This window comes from Frankliniella occidentalis, unplaced genomic scaffold, assembly GCF_000697945.3.
Source record: "Frankliniella occidentalis isolate FOCC.00 unplaced genomic scaffold, Focc_3.1 Scaffold137, whole genome shotgun sequence".
NCBI lineage: Eukaryota > Metazoa > Arthropoda > Insecta > Thysanoptera > Thripidae > Frankliniella > Frankliniella occidentalis.
In genome coordinates this window covers 432572-445415 of record NW_026267264.1, presented here as the reverse complement: position 1 = coordinate 445415, position 12844 = coordinate 432572, and the positions used below count along the sequence as shown (strand labels likewise).

The 12844-nt window shown below is 47.7% G+C and overlaps 2 protein-coding genes across 7 annotated transcripts in view; one reads left to right on the top strand and one right to left on the bottom strand.

Annotated features, from left to right (window-relative positions):
• Positions 1–10909, top strand: part of LOC113211048 (NAD kinase) — an 18986-nt gene extending 8077 nt beyond the window's left edge. For 4 of the 6 annotated variants that reach the window (XM_026429290.2, XM_026429293.2, XM_026429287.2 and 1 more), the window contains 6 exons: positions 5521–5604; positions 5702–6360; positions 6478–6635; positions 7048–7130; positions 8037–8225; positions 8360–10909. In XM_026429290.2, coding sequence (XP_026285075.1) covers positions 5521–5604; positions 5702–6360; positions 6478–6635; positions 7048–7130; positions 8037–8223 — 1171 coding nt within the window. In that variant the 3' untranslated portion in view covers positions 8224–8225; positions 8360–10909. Of the gene's footprint in view, positions 1–77; positions 470–5520; positions 5605–5701; positions 6361–6477; positions 6636–6793; positions 6877–7047; positions 7131–8036; positions 8226–8359 lie in introns of those variants that run through there. The other 2 variants (XM_052270753.1, XM_026429288.2) reach the window with 2 other exon arrangements.
• Positions 10910–11008: 99 nt separating this feature from the next.
• Positions 11009–12844, bottom strand: part of LOC113211050 (sialin) — a gene marked incomplete in the record, with an annotated part of 17631 nt that continues 15795 nt past the window's right edge. The window contains 2 exon segments of the mRNA XM_052270754.1: positions 11009–12450; positions 12537–12622. Coding sequence (XP_052126714.1) covers positions 12280–12450; positions 12537–12622 — 257 coding nt within the window.

Here is a 12844-nt window from a genome sequence, read left to right as displayed (position 1 = left end):
CCCCCCGCCCCCGGGCGGCGCTTCCCTGCTGTGTCATGTACACCTTATGTGCCAGTGCCGCCAGTGCCTCTCACGCCCCCCGCCGACCGCTGCCACCGCGCCGCGCCGTTGGTTTCCCGTCGGGCTCGCGACCTGCTGCTCGATGTCCGCTTCTATAGCTTCATTCCCGTGGAAAACAAACTCGTGTCCGCGTCCGTCGGCGATGTCAACACGGCCACGTGACCCGTGCGTGTGAGGTGGGGAGCCGCTGCTGAGGAGGACCCGGGCGGCCCGCCTCGCCGAGCGCCTCGCCCACGCCCGCGAGTGCTATCGATGTGGCCGCGGCGGCCGCGCGACCAGAGCCCGGCCCCGGCGCGCGGATGGCGTCCTCCTCGCTCGCGTCCTCGTCGGCGGCGCCGGGGACCAGGAGGCGCGCGAGCGTGAGCGCCGCGCTGCAACTGCAGCGGCTCAAGTGCAGGCCCCCGCGGAGGTAGGTGGGCTGAGGCACGGCCGGCGACTAGGGATTTTAACTCTCTAAAGTTTTCCGGGTAAAGTCGTAACTTTTCCACGAAAAAAAATTGCCAAATTTTGAAATATTTCCAGAAATATTGAAAAACGAAAATGAAACTTTTCAGGAAAGAATTCGAAGATTTTTTACAAAATCTTGAAAAATTTCCCCAAAATACTTTTCCGGGAAATCAAAATCCGAAGCGGCGACCCCTCCTCCAAACACGGTGACGTCAACGTTGCGGCAGCCGAGCCGTGTGCGTTATCGCCTAATCGCGATCGGGCGACATCTGCCGCAATCTCGCGCGAGGTGAGGTGGTGGACACACCGAAAATGGGGAATTGCAGCAGCCCCGCGAGCCACGTGCACGTAAGTCGGGGCGGGTGCTCGGCTCCGCTCGGCTCTGCCCTGGCTCTGCCCCGGCTCTGCCCTGGCGGTCGGTGGGGGTGGTGCAACGGCCCCCGATACGGGTATGGGTTTGCGGCTAATCGCGCGAGGCGCGAGAGTGGTTCCGTCAGCTCGTGATACTAGTACCTGCACAAGAGTCTTTCGTCACTGTTGTTCGCAATTCCTAGACAGTCCCTAAGACTGTCTCTATACCGGAAGGGGAAAAAACGTGCTCCTCCTCCCCCACCCCCACCCACCCCCCTCTCGACCGGCCGGCGGGGACACTTCTTGTGTGGAATTCTCCTAACTTATTTTTATTTTTTCGTGTTGCAATTGTTCATTTTGTCCGTTGTTTAGAAAATTATATCTACATACGTATATACATTTTTGGCCAAGTGCGTGGCCAAAAGTTATGGCCGTCGATTTCCGGCACACTTTATGTAACGACCTGAAAAATGTCGAAAAGATGTCGTCGGAAAAATTTCTCACTGGGCGGTTAGAGTATCGCTCACGCGCTCTGCTACTAGACTACGCACCCGCACGGTCACGGTCATCATTCACGTGGAGCGCACTCTAAACTTTTTACTAGAAGATTTGCCTCGTAACAACTGAAGTTTTGTGCTATTGTACCAGGTAGTTGATTAACCCCGCTCACTTCTGTAGTTGTGCTGTACCACACGCACGAGTGCGGGCGGGTTGTCTACTCGCTCGGCTCGGAAGGCGCCGTGGACAGGGACGATAGGCAAGCCCGCCCGCGCACTCGTGCGTGCGGTACAGCACTGCATAACTACAGAAGTGAGCGGGGTTAAACAGCCACCTGGTACATTGTATATTATCAAGAAATGCTTTAGTATCATTACGGTTTTCTCAACCGTAATCATAATACGAGGAACACGTTAAGTGATACCAGGGAAAAGTTTACTGATACTAAAGAACTTCTTGATATAATATGCAACAGCACAAAAGTTGAGTACTTACTAGGCAAAGTGTAGAGTGCAACAACGGAGGCACGACGAGGTCAAGTAGTGCCTGAGGAATAAAGCGCGCAGACGATTTTCGATGCGGGGTTCGCGTTTTCGCGCGCCATCACTTTCATTCGCTGTGTAGCACTCAGGCTGTTCGTTCCGTCCGACCTGCGTCCGACCTCTCCGCTCCAGCTCCATCCATTATGGAGTCGGCTTTAGTTTTGTGCCGAGCGGCCGGAGGGCGACGATATATCGAATCCTCGTCGATACTAAGTCCATTTTCGTGGACAAAGTTAGGGGGAATTTGGCGTCGATAAATTTCTTTTCTTTCGCAACACCCTACCGTGTCCGACCGTGTCTCTGGGGACGGACTCGCGCGGCACCGTTTGGAAACGAGTAGTTTGAGCAACAGGGTCGGAGTTGTATGGGCGCAAAAAGAAGATCCGCGCGGGGCCGCGTCGAGTAGAGCGAGAGATGCGCATGCATGTCTCCTCGAGCGCGGCGGGGCAGGCGGCGTGAAGGCGAGCGCAACTTTGTCAGACATTCCTTATCTATGCGTACGGACTTTTTACTATCATCTTTTCTCGTACTTCTCCCGCCAGCGGAGCGCCAAATGAGGGGGCGGCGACGGTGCACTGGCGGGGTGCTAAAAAGGGGGCGGCGGGGACGAGGAGGAAGGAGAGTTGAGACAAACGATAAATGACTGTCAGTCGCCATCAGAACCCTACCCCTCCCCCCTCTTTCCATTCCCCCGTGTGAACTTTCTACTCGATCCGCACGGGGAGGGAGGAAGAGCCATTTTGATCAACCGCATACGGAGGGAGAAAATGAGATTGCGAAAAATGGTTCTGTTGAGTAGCGGCGCGTCAAAGTGTTGAGACTTGACAGGTTCAGTGTCGCGGACCGCAAGTCCGAGACAAAATGTAGGCACGGAAAATGCGGTTCAATGTCGTTAAAGCGTAGGAAACGAATCAAAGAACCCAATTTTAACATCTGTATTCCATCTTTTTTTTTCTCCCTCAAAACTCGACTTGTATTCGAACATTTCGACAAGACAAAATACTCGCCTTGGCGTCCTGCCCCCGCTTACGGCGCGCCCCTCGCCCGGGGCCTGACGCGGGCTGACCCATGCTGACCCATGCTGACCCGCGCAGACCGCCGAGGCCCCGGCGGCCCGCCCGGAGTCGTGGCCGACCGAATCCTATCGCCCTCGCAGCGCGGCCGGCGCCGCCCGGCGGTGCTGACCGGACCGAGCCCGGCCGGGGCCGTGCAGGCCGTGCAGGCCCTCGTGGTGCCGCCCGGGATGGCATCCTTGACCCCCTCCACGACACATCGTCACCGCGGCGGTGGAGCACGGCGTCCACCCCGTCGCCGCGTCAGCGGGGTGCTGATAAGCCCAGCAGCTCTCGCTCTCTCTCTTTCTCTCTCTCTCATTGTCTTTCTCTTTATCTCTGTGAGCCTCGTCGACCCCCCCTCCCCCCTTTCCCATCGGGCCTCACATGACTGTCTTCGGGTTTTTAGACAGTCCCCTGAGGACTGTCTCTACCAGAGGGAAAAGTCCCCTCCCCCTCACCTCCCTCTTCCTATATGTGGCACAGGGCAGGCCGCACGGCGGCGGCGGGAGGTGTTTATGTTGTAAAATAATCTTCACCCATTCCTTAAATTTGGACGAATTTACTGGTTGGAAGTGAGGCAGAAGTGGGAGGTGGCGCGCCATCGCTGTGCGCCGCCGGGGCCCTTGCGCGCCGTACTGTTAGCATGTCCCTGCTAGCGGGGCACGGCACCGACTTGAGCTCCTCCCACCCGTCAGTGGGGAATGTTAAGTAAATGATGTTGAAGAGGTGCCGACAGACCTACTGCCACAGAACCAGTTGAGTGCGCTCTCCAAAATATTGTGACCTTTTTAGTACACAACATGCGACAACATGCGATCTCGCGCATTTGTAAATACGCAGTTATTAACAAAACTGATCATGACCGCCGTAATTCTCCCAATTTATTCGTAATTGAGCAGGAGCGCATGGTTGAGGAAAATACACAGCTGTGTACAAGCAATTCTCAACAAATTATTGTGTGGTGGGGAAACAGAACTGAGCACCTGCAGGGTAGGTCAAGCAGGACCTCCGTGCGGTGCGGGTCGGCCTATCTACCTTCCGCAGGCTGAGCGAGCGCCTGTCGGATAGGCCAAACAGGACCTCCGTGCTGTGCGGGTCGGCCTATCCACCTTCCGCAGGCTGAGCGAGCGCCTGTCGGGTAGGCCAAACGGGACCTCCGTGCTGTGCGGGTCGGCCTATCCACCTTCCGCAGGCTGAGCGAGCGCCTGTCGGGTAGGCCAAACAGGACCTCCGTGCTGTGCGGGTCGGCCTATCCACCTTCCGCAGGCTGAGCGAGCGCCTGTCGGGTAGGCCAAACAGGACCTCCGTGCTGTGCGGGTCGGCCTATCCACCTTCCGCAGGCTGAGCGAGCGCCTGTCAGGTAGGCCAAACAGGACCTCCGTGCTGTGCGGGTCGGCCTATCAACCCTTCGCAGGCGTCAACTAGATGGGAAAAACTTAGTCGAGCCTCCTTATTAAATGTTGGGATGGCCTATCTGTTGACGCGGACATTTTTTAATTATGCTAGCTTAGCGTAATTTTTGTTAGTGTAGCCTAGTCAACTGTGACTGCTAATTCGTCATTGGAGAAAGCTGATGATGCATTGATTATCCCATCTTAATATTTCCCCACCACTTAGTCGAATATTCTTAATTCTTCAAGACACGCAACACTGGCGGGCGATAGTTTTACCAATGTCTGTTGCCTCCGTGTTGAGGCTTCGGGCGCTGTAGTGCGATTCGATGTATCGATCCTCCCTGTGGGCTGCGGGCGGGCGCTGCGGGCCAGTCCTTGCGGTTTGACCCCCGGCCCTGCTTGTTCTCACTAATGGATAACTGCGTAGCCCCTGCTGCGCCCGCCGCCTCCCGCAGAGCAGCGCCCGGCCTGCACCCCTCGCTGTGATGAGCCACCGGCTGCAGGCTGCCAGCCCCGCCTGGTGCTGTTGCGAGCAAACGCTAGTGGGCCGACACAGCTACTTGGAAACATTTTTGAATTTTCGCGATTCGCGAATATACCTGGGAGGACCCTCAGAAACCCAGTCACAACGCTGCTGGTCACAGAGTAATGATTTTCGTTTTCCAGAATTCTGGATTTTTAAAAGTACTTTTGGGAAATTTGTCAAGAATTTTTTTTCAAATCTTTCTTTTTTCTGAAAACGTTTTAATTTTTTCCATTTTTTGTCTTGAAAAGTTTCCATTTTCCCCGGAAAATGCTCAGATCTAAAAATCCCTACCAGAGAGTTTGCAGGGAGGTCGCGATGTCGCGCGGGCACGGGGGTCCAGCGAGGGGCACGACACCGGCGCCGGGCCGCGCCGGTCAGACTCGCAGGCGCTCGCAGGCCCAGGGGGCCGGGCTGGGCTGGCTGGAGGTCGCCAGGTCGCTCTCCTCCCACGCCGACCGTTTGCGTACATAATTGCCGTGTGTATCTTCTAAAGATAGTTTTGAGTGGGCGCCCGTGTCGCAAGTACACGAGTATGTCGGTATCGGTGCCCCCTCCCCCTCCCCCCTTTCCTCTCTCTCTTTCCCTCCCTCCTGGACCTACTGCTCGCCTGCCGTACTCACCGGTCGCCTCTTTCTTCTCCTGCCCAGGCGCACGCGCTCGCTCAACCCCCCGAGCCAGGTGGACCAGTTCGGGCCGTGCGGTCGCATCCTCAAGAACTCCGGGATGGTGATGTAAGTATACATTGTGCGGGTGCCCGGTGCGGGTGCATGATATGCGCGCCCAAATGCGCTGCCGTTGTTGATCTCGGCCTGCTCCTCCTTCCCCCAGGACCGTCCAGGACCCCGCCTCACAGCGGCTCACCTGGGCCAAGAAGCCGCTGACGGTGCTCGTCATCAAGAAGGTGCGCGACGGCAAGGTGCTGCCGCCCTTCGTGCAGCTCACGCGCTGGCTCGTGCTGGAGAAGAGCATGCTCGTGTTCGTCGAGCAGAGCGTGCTGGAGGACCGGGCGCTGCTCGAGGACCCCGACTTCCACGACGTGTCGGGCAAGCTGCAGACGTTCCGCGACGGCAAGGACGAGCTGACGGACAAGATCGACTTCATCATCTGCCTGGGCGGCGACGGCACGCTGCTGTACGCCAGCCTGCTCTTCCAGCGCTCCGTGCCGCCCGTCATGGCCTTCCACCTCGGCTCGCTCGGCTTCCTCACGCCCTTCCAGTTCGAGAACTTCGAGGCGCAGATCACCGAGGTCCTGGAGGGCAACGCGGCGCTCACGCTGCGCAGCCGCCTCGAGTGCATCATCGAGCGCGGCGACGGCGAGGACGGCGACGGCGAGCTGGTGCCGCGCGTGACGGGCCGCGGCCGCAGGGGCATGCCCACCAGCCTGCTGGTGCTCAACGAGGTGGTGATAGACCGCGGGCCCTCGCCGTACCTCTCCAACATCGACCTGTACCTCGACGGCAAGCTCATCACCTCCGTGCAGGGTGACGGTGAGTGTGCCCAGGTGACAGTGTCACACCGTGCCACCTCGCGAGCTGGAGACGTTTGGCCAGCCGGCCAGCCTTCGCGTGCCGACGGCAGTTACATCGATTCTGTTTGGGCCGCAGGTCTGATCGTGTCCACCCCGACGGGCAGCACGGCCTACGCCGTGGCGGCCGGCGCGTCCATGATCCACCCCAGCGTCCCCGCCATCATGGTCACGCCCATCTGCCCGCACTCGCTGTCCTTCAGGCCGATCGTCGTCCCCGCTGGCGTGGAGCTCAAGGTACGTCGCGTCGCCCTTTAGTGCCCCCCGTATGGTTCCCCTGTGTTATGTAAAAAAATATGGCAGTGTTACGGTTTACCACAGTGCCCCACTGTCATGTCATTCTTGATGCTTGGTCTCAAAGGGTTTTGGAGTTCTGAATAAGTGTATTTTTATAGATCTGCATATCGCCTGACAGCCGGAATACAGCGTGGGTTTCCCAGGATGGCAGAAATCGTCAAGAACTTTTTCATGGGGACAGGTACTGCGTAGTACCCTTTTGCACACCTTTCTGTGCAGACTCGAAGGTCTTTTTTTTTTGGTTGCTCGTGCTACAGCGTGCTGCGTGCTACCCATAGGGAGGGCCTCCACTTCCTCCTCCTTTCGTTCTGCTTTAGTGTTTGTATTTGCAAGCTCCGTTTGCATGTTTCAGATCGCACTCAACTGTGATGCGAGGCACACCGCCCACGTGTCGTTCGATGGCCACTGCCCGCAGGAATTGCGCATGGGGGATAGGTGTGTCAAGTTTACTCGAGTTCTCTTTGGGGTTGCCCAGTGGGACGCCGACAGACGCTCAAAGTCGACGTGACGTCGGTTTTCATTCCATCCACCCTTAAAAAATTTTACTAGAAAATTTACCCAGTAACTACTAAAGTTTTGTGCTGTTGTATATTTAAAAAGAAGACTTTTTTCTAGTATTAAGTTTAGTGGCACTAAAGAATTTCTTGATAGTGTACAACAGCACAAAACCTTAGTAGTTACTTGACAAATTTTCTAGTGAAAAGTTTAGAGTGTATGCGTCTATTCGACGTCCAATCGACATGTATTCGACTCCTACGTCAAAGGCTACTCACTGGGTGGTGTAGGGATTTTAAATTTCTTCTTTCAAATAACTTGGTTGGATTGAATGAGGGCATTACAATGTTTCTGTCCCGTTCTCTCATTTGACATGCTCTCTATCTCAATACTCTTCAGGAAAATTGGCAGTGGTTTCATTCTCTAAAAGTTCTTTTTTACCTCAAAGCTCCCCCAACTCTTAATTTCCATTTTGCTATTTTTCCCTGCTTTGCCAATAACTGTAAATTAATGCATTTGCTTCTGTAGCGAGTCTTTTAGTTTCAACCTTTAATCTTTTTTTCCACCTTCTATCTTTTATCTTTTGCATGTAAAAGTACCTTTAAAATAGATTCATATCACTACGTAGATGCATATTACTAACATTTTTGTTGTGGATCTAAAGTTTAGTAATCTTATTGATATTTATTAAAATTACAAGTTTCTCATTTATACCCTGAGTAACAAATTGAATGCACATTTGTGGTGCCTTCTTTATTTAATTTAGAATGCGCCCTATCTTGCATACTATGCTACCTGGGATTTTATCATTTATAAAATATTAATTTTGATTGGTGTTCTTTGTAGCTTACGAGTCACAACTTCAAAGTACCCTGTTCCATCAATTTGCGCTGCCGATCAAATAACTGACTGGTTTGCTTCTTTGGCGGAGTGCTTACACTGGAATGTGAGGAAAAGACAGAAGCATTTGGATGAATTAAGCGATCTCACTCATTCCAGTTCCAATGACACATTGGATTCTCTGGATAGCTAGCGGTGAGTTTTATTGTGTGTACTTCATTTCAGACATCTTTTGGAAAACATTTCACACTACATATAACAGCACTTAATTCTGCTTGATTTTCACACGGACCAATCTTTATTTGTTTTTGTTTTTTTGTATTTTATAGATGGACGCCGGGGACACAGCCCCCAGCGCAATCTGCTAACAACCTTGGAGGGCTAGACGCTGTCCAAGCCTTGCATCGTTGCTGTGCCCTGTTTAGTTTGGGTGTCAGTAAGGTATAACTGTACCTGATGTAGCCTCATGCGGTGGCTTGTGAGAAGAGACCAAAACTTACAAGGTTTGGTCTACCCATGTTTTGAGTTAACTGGAACTCTCAAATCTATTTATGAATCTGGTTGTTTGATTTTGTTCAGGCTCACAAATTGTTTTTTGAATTTATGAATGGTGTAGAGGATGCTTTGAAGTGAGCCTTAATTAAAATCTCGTCTCACATAGGGTAAAGAAGGAACATGGAAGGAAGTTTTAATTTTTACAAGTTATTTTTTTTCTGTAATGTACAAATTTTTGTTGTTTTTAACTTAGTAAAGAAAATTTATTGGTTGTACTTGTTGAGTATGCTGAGCATTCATGTGATGAATCCAAAAATGGTGATATGTTGGATCATACTTAGATATAATGTAGAAATCTTCATCCAACAACTTCATGACAATTTTGTGCTGTGCTGTAGGTTTTAAGAGATGTATACGATTATAAAGTTTTGATAAGATGCTCCAGGTTTTTACAGGAGCTCTGGATGAGTGGATCAGCAGCATTAATATCTTCTGAATGATTGTCATTCTTAGTTTTCTGATAATCTCCTTCATTTCTAAGTCAATTACACATATGAAGCAAACAAAGTGAAAATGGAGTTGTATATGTTCAAGAGCCTTAAGTTTCTAAAGTCAGATATTTTGCATTTCTTACGTTTGATAATTTTGGTGCAGAGTTTGTTACTATCTGGTCTTATTCATGAATGATAATGAGAGCAGAGCTTTACAGTGATTGATGAAGAGTAACCTGTAAGCACCTACATTTTATCTGATCATTCTTATTTGTGCTAGAGATCTCATGCAGACTTGCTTGTGTAAATTTTTGATAACAAAAAAACAAAAAAAAGGATGAGTGAATTCATTTAACTACATGTACCAATATTTTGGCCAAAGATCAGTATACTTCTTTCATCATTTTCATAGACTGCTGTGTAAGTTCCATATCATTGTTGACATTGCATCTAACTCTCTTTCTGTATGTCATACATTCTCTTCAGTTAGGGAAAAAAATATTCCAGAAAAAGACAATTTCAATTAATCAAGCTGTTTGTGTAGTACATCTTCTAACAAAAAACTTCATCAAAAAAATTTGGTGCAGGGTTTTTGCAATTTTTAATTTTTAGTTGACCTAATTCCGTTCTTTGTACCTATTGTGTCATGTGACAATCCTAAACTTAATCTGAAACTTAACTTTAATGGGATCAAATTTATTTAAAAATTATCATTGTGTTCAACTCTTATTCATGTACAGTTCATCGCATGAATTTTTCTTAGAGTCATTTCTTCTATTAGAGGAGAGAGCTTCAAATAACCATTTTTTGAAACGTGGATTATGACAATACTTGACTGATTTTCTCTTTCGCATCTATCATACTGCTCCTCTCTTGAGGGGTAGTGATTTGTTTTTGTGTGTGCTTTATGAAAGCACACAAACAATTAAATAGCAGCAGGGGTAATGATGGCTTAGAACCAACAATTCTTTAATTTGCAATGTCACTAAAATTTCTATTTGTGTGTTTTTTTACTGATTGACCATTGGATCTCTCAAACTTTAGTTTACAATTAATTGTGCAGTTTTGAATGTGACCTGCCTAATCTTTTGAATTACGTAGATTTAATGTGTCAAGTAGTTTCTAGTTCCCCTTAAAATTATGAACAAATTTGTCATTTATGGTACCACTTATTGATGAGTCCAAGATCTTTGTCACTACAGTGTGATACGGTGATAGTAAATTGGCTATCATTGAATATGTGCCTCGATAAGTTTTTATCAGTGAGATTACTCAACACAAATAATTTATGACATTTCTGTAATCTTATTGTGCTCATATGGTTCCAACAAGTTTCTGCTCAAGTTTCAGCTTTTATTGTGTATTTTTTCCCCTAAACATTCCTGTTTGTGAAGTTATAATTATGATAATATACTGTTATATGGTAGCTAGATTTAGCCAATCAGCTCAATACTACTAGTGCGTAAAGGACCAAATAAAATAAATTGGGGTATTTTGAGTAGCTTTTTTTCTTGACACTCTCTCTGGGAAAAGTCATTTTGTCATAGTGGGAATTTCGTCCTGCACATTAAAAATTTTGTCAAAAACTGATTGAATTGCAGTATTTACTTCATCAATGGAACAGTCGGGGTTTCATGTCAACATCCTCCTCATTTAACACTTATTAAGTATTGACAAGCAGATCTGGTCATGTAATGCTCGGACCACGTCTTTGTTATTGTAATGGCATGTTGTCAAGATTTGTTGCCATGATTGTTCATTATTTGTATTTGTTGTCTATTTTAATTTTATTTCAAAAATCAAATTCTGTAATTTGGTCTTTCTTGTTAACTTACTCTTAAGCATTTTGTACAAAAGAATGACAAAAATATATATCGTGGTATTTGGTTTTAATTTTGAGTTCTTTCCTCTGAACCAGTTCATTTAAAAATTTAAGGTCTAAGGGGGAAAATAGGGGGGAAGGGGGGGGGGGGACTTACTGCAGTGTCTGTATTGGTATGACATAACACATTTGTACTTTAATGTAAGAACTTTTCACAGCATATAAGTTGAGTACATGTGAGGAGTTTTAATCACAGGGTTGGATATGCTTCTTATATAAACTAAATGATGATGAAAAGTAATGGAATGGTTTGAAAACAGAGATCTTATAACAATAGTAGTGTCTAATGCTCACATATCTTACCATCAATGGGAAAAAGTTGCTAAAACACAACTCTTCAACTCCCATCACTTATTAAAGCTTTGTGGTCAGACCCTCACTTTTGAACGTATCTAAATAAACTGAAACATGAAAGATTCAATCGGGAAATAACATAAATGATCTGCAAAGTGCGAGTAAAACTACCTGACGTCAATAGCTCATAAAAGGCCTTTCTAAGAGGGCAAGGATCAATCAAAGTGACATCAGCTTGATGTTATGTGTAAAAATTTGATCTAATGATGGGACAAATTTGCACAGAAGTTACATCACTGTAAAAATTAAATTTTTAGCCTCTCAAAATTTGATTCCTAAGTGACCTGCACAGTGCACGCCACATACCACACTCCTTGATAGAACTCAAAAACTGATCATTCATAATACTGGAAGATCAAAGTGAGCACTTAAATTTTTTTTCTGGTAACAAGTGTGCAATGGTACAAATTCTAGTAGAGCTAATAGTTATAGATCCATAGCTGTTGATATGGCAGTGCATAAAATATAACTTTAACTTTTGTGATATTCAATTAGGGGCCTCTCTTAAAATTTAAGATCCATCTACAATGAAGTGGAGTGAAGGCGGTGCAATAGAGATTGTGCGAGAGTAGGGGAGATAGATCCCCAATACCCTGCTTCATTGTGGATGGGCCTTTAAAGACACCAGTTGACCGGCTTAATTTACCAATTTCATCAATTGTATGGTAGACAATATATGTACCATCCTCAATTTTTAAGCTCTAGAATAACACTCTCATCACAGTCATATCATAAAAATTAATGGTGTACATAGTTTCAAAAACAAAACATATGGAGATATAGAGTTAAAACATATAAAATATAGTACAACATATGTGTTTCCACATTAAAAATTATGAATGTGTACACTGTATGACAGGGACATATGTAGCAGTCTGGTCTTCATATTTCCTTTTCAGGTTCATCCAAAAACAGGTGTTTTTGATCTCCTGAAAGCATATTCATTCTGCTAAAATCAGAGGGATCTTCTTCTTCACCTGATTTGTATAGCTTGGGTGTTCTCTATTGCAGCAGCTATGCAATTATTTCAAGCAGCATTACTGCGTAATGGGTAGCTCTCTGGTTCTTTTTCTCCTTTGCCTTTAGGGGAGTTCCATGGTTGAAGTTCACCAGTTCCAAGAACAAGGTAAATAATTGCTCCAAATATGTAAGCTCCTGACAGAATTCCAAAGATAATCTGCCACTGACCATAAGAATCCTACATGAAAATGGAAAAAGAACAAGTTTGTATGAATCAAAACGAACATATTGCAAGCTGGGACACACATCTCACTCAAAACTTACATTTTGATATGTCAATGAGCCCACCATAAGAGTGGAGAGGAAGCCACCAAGAGACGACAGCATGTTTGCAATTCCAAAGATGGTACCTGGAATGAAACATTTCACGAGTGAAATCACTGCATTTTAAGCGTGAGGATATTACCGGTAGTAGACTTTTGGGGCGATTCGACGGGGAAGGAAATTCTCATTGCCCTTCATTGTCCTGTGAGTTGTTGGTCGAAGGGGCGGGTGTCGCCTCGGGAAAGTCAACAGGCCCTCGTTTACTTTGGCGGGTCTGGGCTGCGCTCCGGGCTGCCGGTGGTGGTGGT